Source organism: Suricata suricatta, chromosome 5 (assembly GCF_006229205.1).
Source record: "Suricata suricatta isolate VVHF042 chromosome 5, meerkat_22Aug2017_6uvM2_HiC, whole genome shotgun sequence".
NCBI lineage: Eukaryota > Metazoa > Chordata > Mammalia > Carnivora > Herpestidae > Suricata > Suricata suricatta.
Genome location: NC_043704.1, coordinates 103,221,618 through 103,236,912, shown reverse-complemented (window position 1 = coordinate 103,236,912; position 15,295 = coordinate 103,221,618). Strand labels below are relative to the sequence as shown.

The 15,295-nt window shown below is 42.3% G+C and overlaps 1 protein-coding gene across 5 annotated transcripts in view; it reads left to right on the top strand.

Moving 5' to 3' along the window:
- LOC115292071 (schwannomin-interacting protein 1) overlaps nucleotides 1–15,295 on the top strand; it is a 727,630-nt gene that overhangs the window by 675,533 nt on the left and 36,802 nt on the right. Inside the window, exon 1 of one of the 5 annotated variants that reach the window (XM_029939975.1) lies at nucleotides 10,010–10,346. The exons of the other annotated variants lie outside the window; for them this stretch is intronic. Within the exon in view, the coding sequence (XP_029795835.1) occupies nucleotides 10,269–10,346 (78 nt within the window). The 5' untranslated portion in view covers nucleotides 10,010–10,268. Of the gene's footprint in view, nucleotides 1–10,009; nucleotides 10,347–15,295 lie in introns of those variants that run through there. 5 annotated transcript variants of the gene reach the window in all.

Here is a 15,295-nt window from a genome sequence, read left to right as displayed (position 1 = left end):
AACTGCTCCTGAAAGAAAACAAATTGATTTTATTTTACATGAACTATGACATGTGACACTGTCATTGTGTGTTTAATAGTGTTGAAGTATTTATGGCTTATTTTCATAATAAGATAATAATAGTAGATTCTGCATCTTCTTGGGGTTTTGGAGTACAACTACCTTCATGTGTATGTTCTTTTGAAACATCCTCCCTTTATGCGTAAGTCAGTAAAAATGAAAACATTAACCATGAAGCCAAGTCTCAATCTACTTGGAAACCTTAGTTTTAGGACCCACCTGGCCCCACATGTGGTTGGATTCAGAAAAGGCAAGCTGTCTTAAGTCCTTAGCTTGATGTCATAGTCACTGATAAGATCAACAGTAGGACGTTTTTCAGGAACTTGCCCCTTTTTGGATAAAAGCTTATTTATTTGTTTGTTTTTAATTTATTTTTTTATTTTCTAATTTACATCCAAGTTAGTTAGCATATAGTGCTATATGATTTCAGGAGTAGATTCTTTATTGGTTTTTAAGGATAAAATGCAGCGAATAAAGCAAGTTGCTTAGGATAGCCTTTTTTACTGAGTAAGTATAGTTTATTTATAGGACTGATTCCTTTCTTCCCACAAATGTATACCAGAGTTTCTCAATGGAAAGTCCATAAATGGGGAACTTAAGGAGCCATTTCCCCAAAACTATATCCACATTTTGGTGCATATGTCTAGGTGTATATTATTATTACTATTATTATTATTGTCATCATCAGAGTATAAAGATGCTCTTACTAACTGCTCTTACCCTTGCCCACACCCCAATGTAGTCTTATTTTCAACACAGTATCCAGAATGATCTATTAAAACCTAAGTCAAAGAATGTCACTCATCTCCGAATTCTCCTCCTCACAGTAAAGCCCACATCCTCCCAGGTTCCTGGCCCTCAGGGCTCCGCATCAACTCGCCCCTGATTCCCTTGGACTCTCCGCACTGCCCCTTCCCTCCATTCCCCCCACCCCTCTGCCAGCCTTGCCTTGCACTTGCTGTTCCTTCTGCCGGTTGTGCTTTTCCCAGGCAGTCCCAGGTCGGGTTGCCAGATTTAGCAAATGATCTGCTTATACTAAAACATCGTTCTCTGTGTATCTGAAGTTTGAATTCACCTTGGCATCCTGTGTCAGGAACTGCTCTCTCACTTTCTTCAGGTCTTTGCTCAAACATCACCTTCCTGGGAAGGCCTTCTCTGTACTTCCTGTGTCAATTTCCAGCACCCCAGCTGTATCCCAATGTATCTATTACACTTCCCTGATTGACTTTTGTTACTTGGCATTCATCACCATCTATCAGAGTTCATATTTTGTCTATTTTCTGTCTTCCTCACTTTATGTAAGCTCCATAGGGGTAGGGTTTTTATATTTCTATCTATCTGGTTTCCCAGTGCTTAGAACAAACTCTCAAGTAATATGGATGGATATGGTTACTCTCTATAAAATTGACTAAGAAAAAAGACATGTAAACATATTGTAGCATCGTGGTTTCTTATATTTTGATAGCCACTGCGATGACTTCCAGTCCTACCCTACTCACCCTTCCCCGCACCACACACACACACACACACACACACACACACACACACACACACACACACCATTAACCCCGCACTGCCTTCATTGTCTGTGGGTCAGATAATCCCTTTGTTTCTTGTTAGTTTTCTCATCTATGAAATGGGATTTTCCCCTAGTTCATATCCTGGCATGCGAGCTGGCAGGTTCCTGCCAGAGGCCACCTTTCTGCATAAATTAGTCAGTTGCCATGAATTAAGAGCCACCTTCTTCTGATGCACCCCAGGGGCCCAGTGACCATTGTAAAGTGGCCGAGGAAAACCATGTATCACTTCATTTCCCAGTTATTCATTGCCAATGTATGGATGTAGAGGTGATTCATTGTTTTTTCAAACAGAAGATTATTTTGAAAAAGAGTTTCACTGCTACCAAGAGCTTGCAAACCTCTGTTTGCTGTGTTTGGATGCACTGTGCTTTGAACAAGTTAACCCAAGGACGGATCTCAGAGAGCAGTTCTCAGACAGAGTTTTTTATGGTTGTTTCATTTTTAAAGGTTCTCATGTTGTCATTATCTTCGTGTACTTCTCCCTCACAGGATTTACATTCGCCAAGAGGTTACTGAGGCATGTGTTGTCATTTTCAGTTGTAGCCGTCTTAAAAGATAGAGCTATCGACCTCCATTTTCCAGTCTTGGGAGGAAGCCAATCTCTTCAGGAAAGAACCTTGCCCACAGCTTCAGGCCTGGCAGTCTTCAAGAGGCCAGATTTTTCTAAATGGTCTCTGAGAGGAAGCTTTGAAATTTTGTTAACTTGAAAGCACAAGTTTAGGTCAAAGGGTCCATTTTGCTTAAAAGCTCCTAAATATTTTCTCCTCTTTCCCTGCAGTTGGTTTTTGGAATTAGTGTGTATATAAAAACAATGACATGCTTTCATCCCTTTCTTCCCATTGCTTAAATTCCCTATGACCTCAGATATAGATCACACCCTCACATTCTTAGTGACTGTGGGAATGGAGACTTGAAAGAAAGAAAAGAAAATGGTATGTGAATGACTCTCATCTCTTTCCTCCCTCGGGAACATAAAGAGACTCTTCTTCAAACACACACCTGGTCTTGAGGAAGCAGAGTAGAAATTTCTACTGTCCCCCCATTTTCTTTAAGATAATTCCATACCCCTTTGCATGGCATTTAAGGCCCAACTGTGATCTGAACCCCCTGGCGGAAACACTCCTTCCTCTAAACGCTACACTCCTGCCCCCATATTGTCATTAGTACTTGTGCTTGGCTTTGGTTCCTCAGCCCAGAATGTCTCCCACCCACATGCCACCTGCTTCTACCTATTGCAGGCTGATGCAGCTTTCAAGACTCACGTGTCACCTCCTTCGGGAAAGTTTGCCCTCTCTTCCCCCACTCAAAATGTCGCCTTCTCATGGTACTTTGTTTTTTCTTCTAGCAGAACCCATTTATAGTTAGTGATATACAAGTCTGTCTCCCTCATTAAACAACAGGCTTCTTGAAAACAAGGACCCTGTTTCATTTTTTTATTTTTTTAAGTTTATTTATTTAGTTTTGAGAGAGACAGAGAGAGTGCTAGCAGGGGAGGGGCGGAGAGAGAGGGAGCATGTCAAGCAGGCCCCGCCCTCTCAGTGCAGAGCCCAACCAACGTGGGGCTTAAACTCATGAACCGTGAGATCATGAACTGAGTCAAAATCAAGAGTCAGCTGCTTAACCAGCTGAGCCACCCAGATGCCCCAGCATGTTCAATAAATGTTTGTTGGATTGAGTTACATTTTCCACATGCGGTGCTGTTCTGAGTCCCCAGAACAAGGGCTGCCCATCCTAAACCAGAGAGAAGCTCAGAGTGCATTGCAACAGGGAGTTGGTGAAGCCAACCACAGCACCCCTGGTTTCTGGCTTGTGAACCTCTTGAACAGTGGCCAGCGTATCAGTCATTCCATGTGCCAAAAAGGGGGATGTAGCACAAAGAATAAAAGAAACAAGACAGACTTCCCAGCCTCCCCAGAAACAAGGCATTAACAATATACCTCTCTATTTCTCTTTCATCCACAAAATTTTCCCAAGGTGAACTTCATGGTCTGTCCCCAAGCACTTTTTCAAAATAACTCATGGTCAGTTGAGGCAAGTACTTATCCCCCTAGTCACCTTTCTTAATCTATCGAATTTTGCAATGAATCTTTTTACCATATAGAGGAGTTCTACTGCCTCCTGAAACATGAAATTTTTCTTGGACAAAACATTTCAGTCCAATTGCAGTGTCAGATGCAGTGCATAAGATGAAAGATGCCCTGTATTGATCCCAAATGATAAAATTAGGGAGTATATCAATTTAAGTAGTACATCAAGATATTTTTTAAATTCTTGCTGGAGAAAGTAGTAAACATGCCAAGATTCCAGTGGGCTATTTAATAGTTAACAAAGGAAAGGAAATATATTCTATCCCTGTTGACATCAGGCCAAGTGAGGGCTCATTTCCCAATCCCTTCTTCCTGTGAGTGAGAAAACAAGATATCAAATTTGGGTTCATTTAAGATTCCACCCAGTTTAAGCCTGGTTTCATCCACAGCCAGGAAGAAAAATATATTGACCTAACAGAAAAGGGAATTTCAAAGCATTTTAGTGTGTTATTTAATACAGACTTTTAAAAATAAGTTCAGTGAAATAATTTTTAAGTCTATAGCTTTTTTTTATTGGAAAAAAGATTTTCCCATAGTTAATAGTGTTGAAGAATACTTCGTCTTCATTATTTTGCCTGGTTGATGTATAGTTGTGTTTTTCTGAGGAGGGTTCACATATATGTCACATTAATTTAATTAAGAAAATAATTCTGGATATAAATATATCTGTACTCCTTTTTAGCCAAAATATCTAAAAATCTAATTTCTGTATTTTACCACAAAAGGGAACACGGTAATAAGTGCCCAAATGAAAAAAATAATCATTTCAACAGAGTTTCATTATGGGCCTGATCTGAAATAGAAATTTAGTGCAATACATCATTCCTATTTAAAGTAGCACTTGGGGCTTCAAATACCATGATTCAGACCTCAGTAATTTTAAGAAATAAATATGCAACACATTTCAAGATGAATATCTAGTGTTTTCTCTTGGAAAGGGGGTGCAAAGGATTGGAAGGAAATGGGAACATCTCTATGGTAAATGTCAGTGCATGGATGATTTTTGGAGAGTAGAGACCCTACATTCTCTCACACACACAAACACACATAATCTTGGGTGACTAATCACAAATTCACATACAGAAGTTCAACATTAATAGAGCCATATCCTATTATTTAGTTTTATCCTCTATCCCAAGGGAAAATTTGAAATCCTGATATACTTTCCATTCCCCATGCAGTATATAGAAGCATCAGAAACTATCAAACTTCCTGAAGTAGTAAGTACTTTGACACAACTACTTGAATTCAGAGGGAAACATCAGAGAGGCCTGTGACAGTTAGCCTAAGAGAGAGCCATTAATGGGCTAAGAATGCTAAGAACACAGAGAAACAAGGGCATTAGTCCTGGTCCTACTTGGAAACCGTGCCATGGCCATCAAAGTGAGTTTCCTGTACTCAATTTTTCAGTTGAGCAGAAAGATTTATGTCTGTGGTCCTCAGTCTTTCTGATACGGGTTAACGCCTGCTACTCTGCCAACATGTTCACCTCCTCCACCCCACTCCCAATGCCATCATTTTAATTTTTTTAACTTGCACTAAAAAGCCCATTTAAAAATTGCCTGCATATTTTTATAGCTTGTCTAGTTATCAGAATATCTTAATGGAAAGCAAAGAAAATTTAGATGAACTTTGCACAGGAGAAAAAAATAGTTAATTTGCAAAGAGATTATAAATCAGGGATCCGTTGGTATAGCACATGGAATTTGGATGTTAAGGCGGAAGGGAATGCAGTGGGATGCTGAAGGGTTAATCAGGATGAACTAGAGTTTCCATCTATGGATAAGAAACTCTTTTGACCGCGTGTAAGGGATTTCCTGGCAATGTGGTCAGTGTTTTCAGAGTCGATCATTTCCACCACTGGCCGATAATGATCATTTAAAAGCATTAGCTCACGTGACCAGTGCACCTTGCAGTCAGATTGTGGCTTGACAGGAAACTGAAGCTCTCCGATCTAGTCCTTGAATTTCAGGGCAGTGGGTGAGAAGAGGCCCTTTCAAGCTCAGGGATTGTAAGTGGCTGTGTGTACATTTTTTAAAGGAAAGTATTAGTAGCATCTGGGCCTATGTTATGTCAGCACAGTTCATTTTAAAGAGGTCAGCAGTAAAGAACCAGAAGAAATCATCTGTAGGAAGGATGTTAGGGGCTATTATCCCTTTGTTCGCATAGCTACTGTAGAACCACCAAGCATTATGCTCCGCTCAAGTCTTCCAAGGTGGTCTTTCATTTTGGTTTTTCCTTTGCTCTACTCAGTTGGACCTCTTGGAAGTAAAATTAATTATAATTTGATCCCAAACATCTAAAGTCAGGGTCTTGCCACCATGTCTGGAAATACGGTCTGAAATAGATAATCGTGTATAATGGATTGTTTTCAAGGTCTAAAGCTGGGCTTCTGAAATTTAAGGTGCATTCAAAATTCCTAGACTCTTAAAAATGAAATGTCTGATTCAGGAAGTCTGGGGTGGGATCCGAGAGCTCGCATTTCCAGTAAGCTCCCAGGTGATACAAATGCTGCGGTCAGAAGGACACACTTTGAGTAGCAAAACTCTTGAAAACATCAAAGATCAGACCCCATGGTAGGAAAATATCTGATATTTCAAGATGGCACAAGCCATTCACACAGTGCAGCTTCTTCTGGGAAGGGTCTGAGCTGTGGCCCCGTCTGTGTGCTGAGCGCTCCTTGCGGAGGGGGTGCAAAGTAGATGCACGAGTGGGGACCGCCAAGCTCTTGCATCCATGTTTCAGGGGAGAGGTTCTATCACTTTTCTCTACGTAGTACTTATTAGAAAACTACTTATGAAAAGAGAAGGTGTAGAGGTTAGGAGAAGGGGGTGGTCTTTCATACTGGTTGCTGTTGTTTGGCTGGGAAATTTTCATGTTGGATTTTGAGGTGCCCTCTCCAAAAGATGGTATCTTAACAGTGTCTGTATATATACATGTATATTATTTATGTGGTCAATATATTAGTGTATATATTAATTAAAATATATATAGTTAATAGTGAGAGTTTAGTCATTTTAACTAAATGTGTAAACCCATTCGCTTAAAGTTAAGTAAAAAGATGTTAGTAATTAGGCATATAGTTTTATGTATTTTACTCAGTCTTGTAAATCTCTAGATTCTTATTTTATTTTCATGTTTTAAACTTTTATTTACTTTTGAGAGAGAGCAGGGGAGGGGCAGAGAGAGTAGGGTACAGATCATCTAAAGCAGGCTCTGCACTGATAAGCATTGAGCACGATGTGGGGCTTGAACTCATGAATCATGAGGTCATAACCTGAGCTGAAGTCATATGCTCAACCAACTGAGCTACCTAGGGGCCCTCTAGGTTTTTATAATTTCATCCATGTTAACTTTGGGGGAGGGGAGAGGGCAGTGAGCAGGGAAGGGATGAAGGGAGATAGACAGAATCTTAAGCAGGCTCCTCACCCAGTGCAGAGCCAGATGCAGGGGTGGGGGGGGCTCAATCTCACAACCATCAGATCATGACCTGAGTTGAAATCAAGAGTCAGATGCTTACTGGGTGTTGTATGGAAAACAATTTGACAATAAAATATTAAAAAAAAAAAAAGAGTCAGATGCTTAACCAGCTGAGCCACCCAGGTGCTCCATGTTAACTCAGCTAAGTGGTCTAGGATGCTAACCTAGGCAAAAGATTGAAACCCCTGAAATTTGAAATTTGTGGCAGTCCTCCTCTTTCAACCCAACAAGACCTACTTCTATCTTTTGAACATGTGTGATTTCCACAGATTTCAGTTGAAAAGCACTAATAGGAATTATTAATATTTCCTACTGTGGGGCATTTAGAGGAAACATTTTTTTTTTCATGTTTATTCCTGAGAGAGAGAAACAGAGTGTGAGCAGGGGAAGAGCTGAGAGAAAGAGGGAGACACAGAATCCGAAGCAGGCTCCAGGCTCTGGGCTGTCAGCACAGAGCCCAACATGGGGCTCAAACTCACAAACTGTGAGATCATGCCCTGAGCTGACGTTGGACCCTTAACCAACTGAGCCACCCAGGCGCCCCTAGAGGAAATATCTTAAGTAACACATACATTTCTCCTCTCTTCATGTATTTATTCAACAGCTTTCACTCTCCACTTAACATATGTAAGGAATTGTCTAGATGCTGTGGGGAAAACAAGGTGGATAAACAGAAATCCCCGCCCCCTTAGAAAAACAGGCCTGAAACCGTAACAGCTGTTGGAAAGAAGCCACAGTGGTGCTAAAAACACCATGGTAAACTAGAAAGGAAAATTCACTACACAGCGTGTTAGGTCATGACCATCAGTGAAGGAGCTTTTATTTCATTTCTTGAAAGGCTAATCATCAGGGGATAGCGGTGATCCATGCGGGGTGTTCAGATATGTGATTTAGAAACTGTTTCAGTATGTGATATTATGAGTGCAGCCAGAATCCTTTCTGTATAAAACCCTGATTTTAAAAGCTATGCTTGATTATTTCATTGGGTGCAATTGTTTCTTACTGAGGCTGCGAGTGGAAGGTGGTCTGGCACACCCATTTAGAAGCAGAGGGCTTAGGTTTCAACTGTGGCCTGACCATTAGCAATGTCCACGCCTTGGACAAGTTACCTGACCTCACTCGGCTATAAAACACAGTTGATAATAATATCTACTCCAGAGGGTTACCGTGAATATTAAAGACATATGTAAGAGGCACATGTAAAGTGCCGGGCACATAGCGACCCCTCCACAAAGGATAGCTATTGTAACTATGTTAACATCTGCCATATAATAAGATGCATGCTTCCTTCACTTTAACTAACGTCCTTCTGCAGGATTTAATCTACCCAGGGTCCTTGAAAGTAGCATTTTTACCCAGAGCCTTAGGTTTGGAGAAACCTTCAGTGTTGGGAGCACCCACAGCAGGCCTACACTTGGTGGCCAGCATTGCCTCCCAGGCCTGGAAGGTGTTCTGAGCTTTTTGCATGCACAGAGTAGGACCCTTGTCCAGAGTGAGGGGTCCTGGGGTCTGGAGGAGAGTAAGATGGGGGAGATCTCGACTGGGGAGAAGCCCTGCCCAAATGCTGCTGTGGCTCATGAGCTACATTGTCATCATACTGTCCAGCAAATGTGCAAGTCATGCTCTCGGGAACTGAGTTAGGGAGATGCGGTGGGATAAAGGCAGGATTTGGATGTGAGGTCGGGACTGCACAGGAAAGTGCCTTACAGGCAGAGGGCTCCAGTAAACTAGAGCAAGACACGTTCATGCCATGAGTCTTCCACAGGTTGATTTTTTTTTTTAACTTGTGGAGAGAAATAGACAACTGAATGTGAGCATGTCAAGGCTTATGTTGCATGGCATTTTTGCTTTAGAACTTTGTTCTTAACGGCACTGGGGTTGGTCAGCAATTCAATTGGAAAATGTATTGAGTAGAACAGTTGCTGCTTTCTGTCCAAGCATGTTGGAGTATGAGATCATTTGTTAAATATGGAGGCTTGGCCCTTGAGATCTTCTTTGGCCCCTTTCTCCTGCAAACAGTAACCTTTTTTATTTTAAATGAATAGTGGGTATATTTTTAGTTTATGGTAGTAGTAACTGGATAATGATGAGTATGTGTGGTGTGTGCACTTCCGTTTGTCCGCTTCTTGCAGCAAAACATCCTCCAGCTGTGGGCCTTTTCCACCTCTGAATGTAAAGCCAGTAAAAAAACCAAAAACCATGGGAGAAGGGTAAAGAGAGCAGCAGAAAGGAATGCTCTCTTTTGTGAAAAAACCCGCCACTGGCTGGATTGTAAAGAAAAGTTGATGGATCTTTTTCTCTTGCCTATATTGATAGAACAAAGCGCTGATCCTGAGGCAGAGGGGTCCTTCTCTGAGTTGGAAATAAATTTTATCCTTGTGTTGGGGCTAGTATCAGAAGATGAGATTTTTATATCTGATTTTAAGAAAATATCGGTTATAGGAAAAAGAGGGGGCGTGGAGGGGGCGTGGAGGTGGGAAGCAAACATCTGTCTTACAGGTTGGCCTTTAAATTACACTGTTTTCTTCGTTTTGTCACAGGATACCCGGCTTTTAACTCACTATTGAAGTCTGGAAGGCTGGGGTTTTTGCATCTATTTTTATCCCACACACTACCCTGGTTCAGAGTACGGTTGCTGGTTTCCTCTCAGGGCTCCTAGCCATACTCAGCCCTGAACTGGGGAGTCAGGGAGTTGAATCAGCTTTTCCTTGATTGGGAGTAAGCACCGCGCCGTGGAGAGGAATCCAGGCGGGACCATTCAGGGGAAGGTGACAGTGGACGGTGGGGAAGGCTGGACACTCAGCAAGCCGAGTGTCAAGGCAGCGTGAGCCTCAGAAGCAGCAGCTGCCCCCGTGGCAGAGCACAGGACAGACCAGGGAGGCCGGGCAGGGCGGTGTCTCTGGGACAGAGCAGGGGCAAGGACTCGCACAGCCAGGCACAGACTCTTCGCCGGCCCTCCACGTCAGCATGAGCGGTAACCAGGGTACTGGGCAGTTGGCACGTCAGCCTATCAGAATTCATGGGAGGTTATTTCTTAAGTGAAATTCTAAAGAGTTAAAGGATGAATCTGGACAGTGATGGAATGGATGACATCATGAGTCAAGAATCCCCATTGGATATGGAGGGGAATTATAAAAAGGTAAGGGGGGGGAGAGCTCTTTTGTTTGTAAACAATCGGACCATTTTTCTAACTGGGAGAAAGATCACCCGTGCGGAGTGGCCAAATTCCACACTCAGTGGCCATTGCCATAATATATTCAGGAAAGCTAAATGCACAGAAGTGGACGCATTACGTTGGGAGGGTGCTGCTTTCTGCCTTTCCCAGCTCGTGTTCATTAATATTCATTAATTCATAGACAGTAACTGGAATACACGTGTTGTTATTCTGAAGTTGAGAAAATTCTATCCTGCGTTTAGGTGCTAGGCCATCTCGTTTAAGTAAAAGAATCACTTTAAAGTTTTTGAGGTATGTTGATAGTTAACTCAAAGTAAATAATTACTACTAGAATGTTTAACCTGTCTTTCTAAGTTTGACTTTTTGAACAAGGAAAAATATACTTTAAAAGAAGAATGGGGTTTTGAAAAATTCGTAGAGTGTCTGCTAATACTTTGCTAACCTTTTCTCTTGCAAGGCAGTAAATATATTTTTGGAATGTTTTATCTGGTAGATGTCTGGTAATAACAGGCCCGAGTAAAAATAGCTTTAGTTATATGGGTGAGGTCATGAAATTAAGATACAAGTATATGTTTGTCTGTCCACAGAGGGCTAAATGCATTTTCTGTCCTTCCTCCCTCAGTATTGTCCACAAGTCAAGCGAAGGTCACGACACAACACAGTATGAGGAAAAGGGTCCTCCCATTGTGGAAATTAGTACATACAGCCTCCTAGAACAGCCAGACCTGCTGCTCAATCTTTAATTTGATCAAATATGCCATTAACTTCTCTTCCCCCAGAGTAAGATACAGAAAGTTCTCTCATGATAGTTCCCTAAGTGTACTAATGTACAGTTTGGTGTTTTATATCTGATACACAAAATTGTGTATGCCTGGGGGGTGGGGTTTAAGTACGCACTTTACTTCTTAGCACTTTACTTCTTAGAACGGGTTACAATGGTTGATGCTTGATTCTCTGGAACCTGACACTTAAATATGTAAAAGACCTTCAATGACCTGCCAAGTTGCCCTATGCATTTTTCCCCCTTTGCATTCCCCAAGAAGGGAGTGAGTGTCCAGGGTGGTAAGTGTGCAGAATACGGAAACTCTGACACCTCTCCACCGTGCCCTCCTGCCAGACTCGGGTGTGCAAAAGAGGCATAGGACCCTCAGCAGTCAGAGTCAGTCATTTACCCAGCCCCGATGACAAGTGCACATTTCTCACATCGCCTCTGTTTTCAGTGCCAGAGGACTGATCACAGTCAAACCATTTCTCAGATAGAAAAGTGTAGGTCAGTGTGCACTTAGGAAAAATGAAAGACATACATACCGTGGCTGTTGCAGTAACAATAGAGTAATGACCCCTGCAGTTTTTTCCTCCTTAGAAAAAACTTCGAGAGCCGGCATGCCTGGAATGAGCAAGCGATGATATGCCAGCAACCTGACACGGCACCGACTAAAATGACAAACATGTGAGGCTCAAGTAGCTTTAAAACATCATCAACAACGAGACAGAGTTGCATTGTGTAATTTGTTATCTAAGGCAGTAGAATGCCACATGGGATTAAAAAAATAGTATCTAACAGGCTAATACAAAAGACCACTAAATAAAACGTCTAGATGTGTAGGATATGCAGAGAGCAGTGTGTATTTTTCTGGACCCTAACCAGGAGTGTTGTTCCTTTGTCATTGCAGCTTTTTAACTACTTTTCTCAAGCAAAGGTCTTTCAGATTAATGTACATATTGGTTACTCTGAAGACTTCATTATGCTAAAAATAAAAAGCCCACTATTGATAATTTCATTAAGAAATTCTAGTGAAGCAGGGCAGCATATACTTTCCTTAAAATATAAAGAATAAGATTGGGGCACCTGGGTGGCTCAGTTGGTTAAGTGTCCAACTCTTAGTTTCTGCTCAGGCCATGATCTCACGGTTTGTGAGTTCGAGCCCCACATCAGGCTCAGTGCTGACAGAGAGGAGCCTGTTTAGAATTCTTTCTCTCTCTCTGCCCCTCCCTGTCTCATACTTGCTCGCTCTTGCTCCCTCTCTCTCTCAAAATAAATAAATACAGAATAGGACAACAGTTACCTCATATAAAAATTACTTTTCCTAAATCAAATCTTCCTTTTCTTTGTTTTTCTATTGTTTTTGTTGTTTGGTTGACTAAATAGAAGATTAAATTGGATGCCATAAAGCAGTGGTCTGCAGGCTTTTTTGACCTTGGATCCATCAGTAAAATGGTTTTGAGTCCATATCTCTAATATATATATACTTTATTCATAAGTTACACATGTATACTACTATAAATATATATTTTGTATATAAACCCTATATACAATACATATTTTTAAAATAGAATGTTTATAAAAGTTTTAAAAATTTCTTATTTCTCCTGCGGTTACAGGACTGTTGTCAAAAACAATTGGAAAATTAGTATACCCCTGCCAATAGTACAATAGAATTTCCTATACCAGTCACACTAATAAATGCCACATGTGTATAGGGATTATTTTACAAGGTTTTTTAAAGTCAGGCAAACAGCCTTCAGGGGGAAAGGCCACTTTCCGATAACTACAATTAGATTCCACTTTGGCAAAGGAAGGAAAAGAGCACACTTCTGTTCCTCTTCCTTGGGGAAGGTCCTGATTGTAAGAAAAATGTTACATTAAGGACCTCTGGCTTATTCAGTAGTGGTAGCAAAACTGTCCGCCACAGAAAACACATCTTAGTACACTGGAATGAAAGCCTGCACGTCGTAGAATCGCAGGTGTGTGTGCTCAGTCCGTTATCGCCCTGCCAGACTCTGACCTTCTGGCAAAGACCTGATTGTCCTCAGGACTGCAGTGGCCACAGCATGGGATCTATGTCCTGATCCCTCCGTCACTCATAAGCGTCCCCCTCTGTCCCTGGCATTGCATGGGGAGCCAGGATCACAGAAGGGACTCTGGGCTTTGCCTCCAGGAGCTTAGCGTCCACGTGGGGAGGTACACGAACAAATAAGCAGACGGGACTGATGCTGCGTGGAAGAAGGTGCAGAACCGGTATGGACTTGGGAAGCGTGCAGCCCGTGCCATCTCAGACCCAGGGAAAGATCCAGCTCACACTGACGGAGACAGAGAAAGGAAATCTAGAAAATTTAACCCAGACGACTGGCTGCCACTCGGTCCCAGAGCAGAGCAAACCCTCGACGCCGAAGGAGCTGCGGACAGGGCCACGTGTGGTCAGAGGCTGGGGAAGCCAGCTTGCTCGCTTTGTTTTTCCGAGGTGCTGTCTCTGGTGTTGTGCATCCAATTATGGTGAAAGATTAGGGAGGAGCCCGTGAAAAAATGAAAAGGCTGGAAGGAACAATATTTAAAGTGAAGCCACAGCTGCGCCTCATGTTTTTTTTAAAAGGTGAATGGAAATGACTGCTTGAGATAAACTGCAATAAACAGGAACACAGAATGCCAGCTGCCATTCCAGACAAGAGCTCTGCCCTCCCCACACAATTACTGAGGAAAAGCAGCCGTCGACCTCCATTAACCCTCACGTCTTCCTGCCTGTAGGGGCTGAATACGCTTGAAGAACTCTGTTGAGTTACTGAACCCTAGAGCCTAGCCCTACCTCGGCCACCTGGGGACAATCTTTTCAGCTTTCTGGGCCAGAGTCTCCTTTTCTTTCACAGGAGGAATTGGCCTGGTTGGTCTTCGATGCTATAAATATGAAGCCTCTTGGCTCCTGGTTCAGGGTTCTTTCCACCCTATCACCCCGTTAGCACACCTCGGTTAGCCAGCCTGGTCGGGAGTGGGTTGTTTCAGGTAATTAGACTTTCCAGATACATCGTATGTAGTTACCTTTATGGGTGTGGTTTGTTTGTTTGAGATATGATTCTTCTCTATGAGATATAATTCATATACCATAAAACTCACCATTTCTGAGTGTACATTTTGATGGTTTCTAGTATATTTATACGGTTGTACAAAACACAGCTAGTTCCAGAACATTTTCATCACCTTCAAAGAAGCCCTGTACTTATTAGCAGTTACTCCCCCCACAACCATTAATCTACTTTCTGTCTTTAGATTTGCCTGCTCTGGACATTGCTGGCTTTTATCCCTTCCGCGGGCTTTTATCCCTTCCGCCACGCTTCTCACCAGCTTTCCCAACCCCTCCCTCTAGCGGTCACGACAGCTACTATTTACTGAGCTTCTCTCTGGGCCAGGCACTGCACCAGGCCCATTCTGTATACTACTTCATTTAATCCTTAAAACCACCTGTAAGATAGGTATTGTTACTCCTTTTTTCAGAGAAAGAAACTGAGGCTTAACCAATTTCCATGAATTGCACTAGTAAACGTCTGAGTCAGAATGTTAACTTGGGAGGCACCTGGGTGGCTCCGTTGGTTAAGTGTCTGACTTTGGCTCAGGTCATGATCTCACAGTTCATGGGTTTAAGCCCCACATCAGGCTCTGCTGACAGCTCAGAGCCTGGAGTCTGCTTCAGATTCTCTCTCTCTCTCTCTCTCTCTCTCTCTCTCTCTCTCTCTCTCTCTCTCTCAAAAATAAATGTTAAAAAATTTAAAAACAAAAAAGATTTTTAACTTGGGTCTTCTTGACCCCAAACCACCTGAACTCCCTGCTCCTTTCTGGTCATTCCTGTGTTCAGGCCTCCCAGACCCTAAGCCCACCCTGACATGGGAAACTGAGGACGTCAACTTCCCGGCAGTTGAGGCCAGGATATTTCATAACCAGGCAGTAGGTGTTTTGAACTGTTATGTCCTCACTGTGATGTTGAAGGACAGTGGTGGTTTTACAGGCTTCTAAAATGTCACCTGTTAGAAGGACTTCCCAGACAACACTGCCCCTGTGTTAAAAAGTAGTCTCTAGGGGCACATGGTTGGCTCAGTCAGTTAAGCGTCCAACTTCAGCTCAGGTCATGATCTTGTAGTTCATGAGT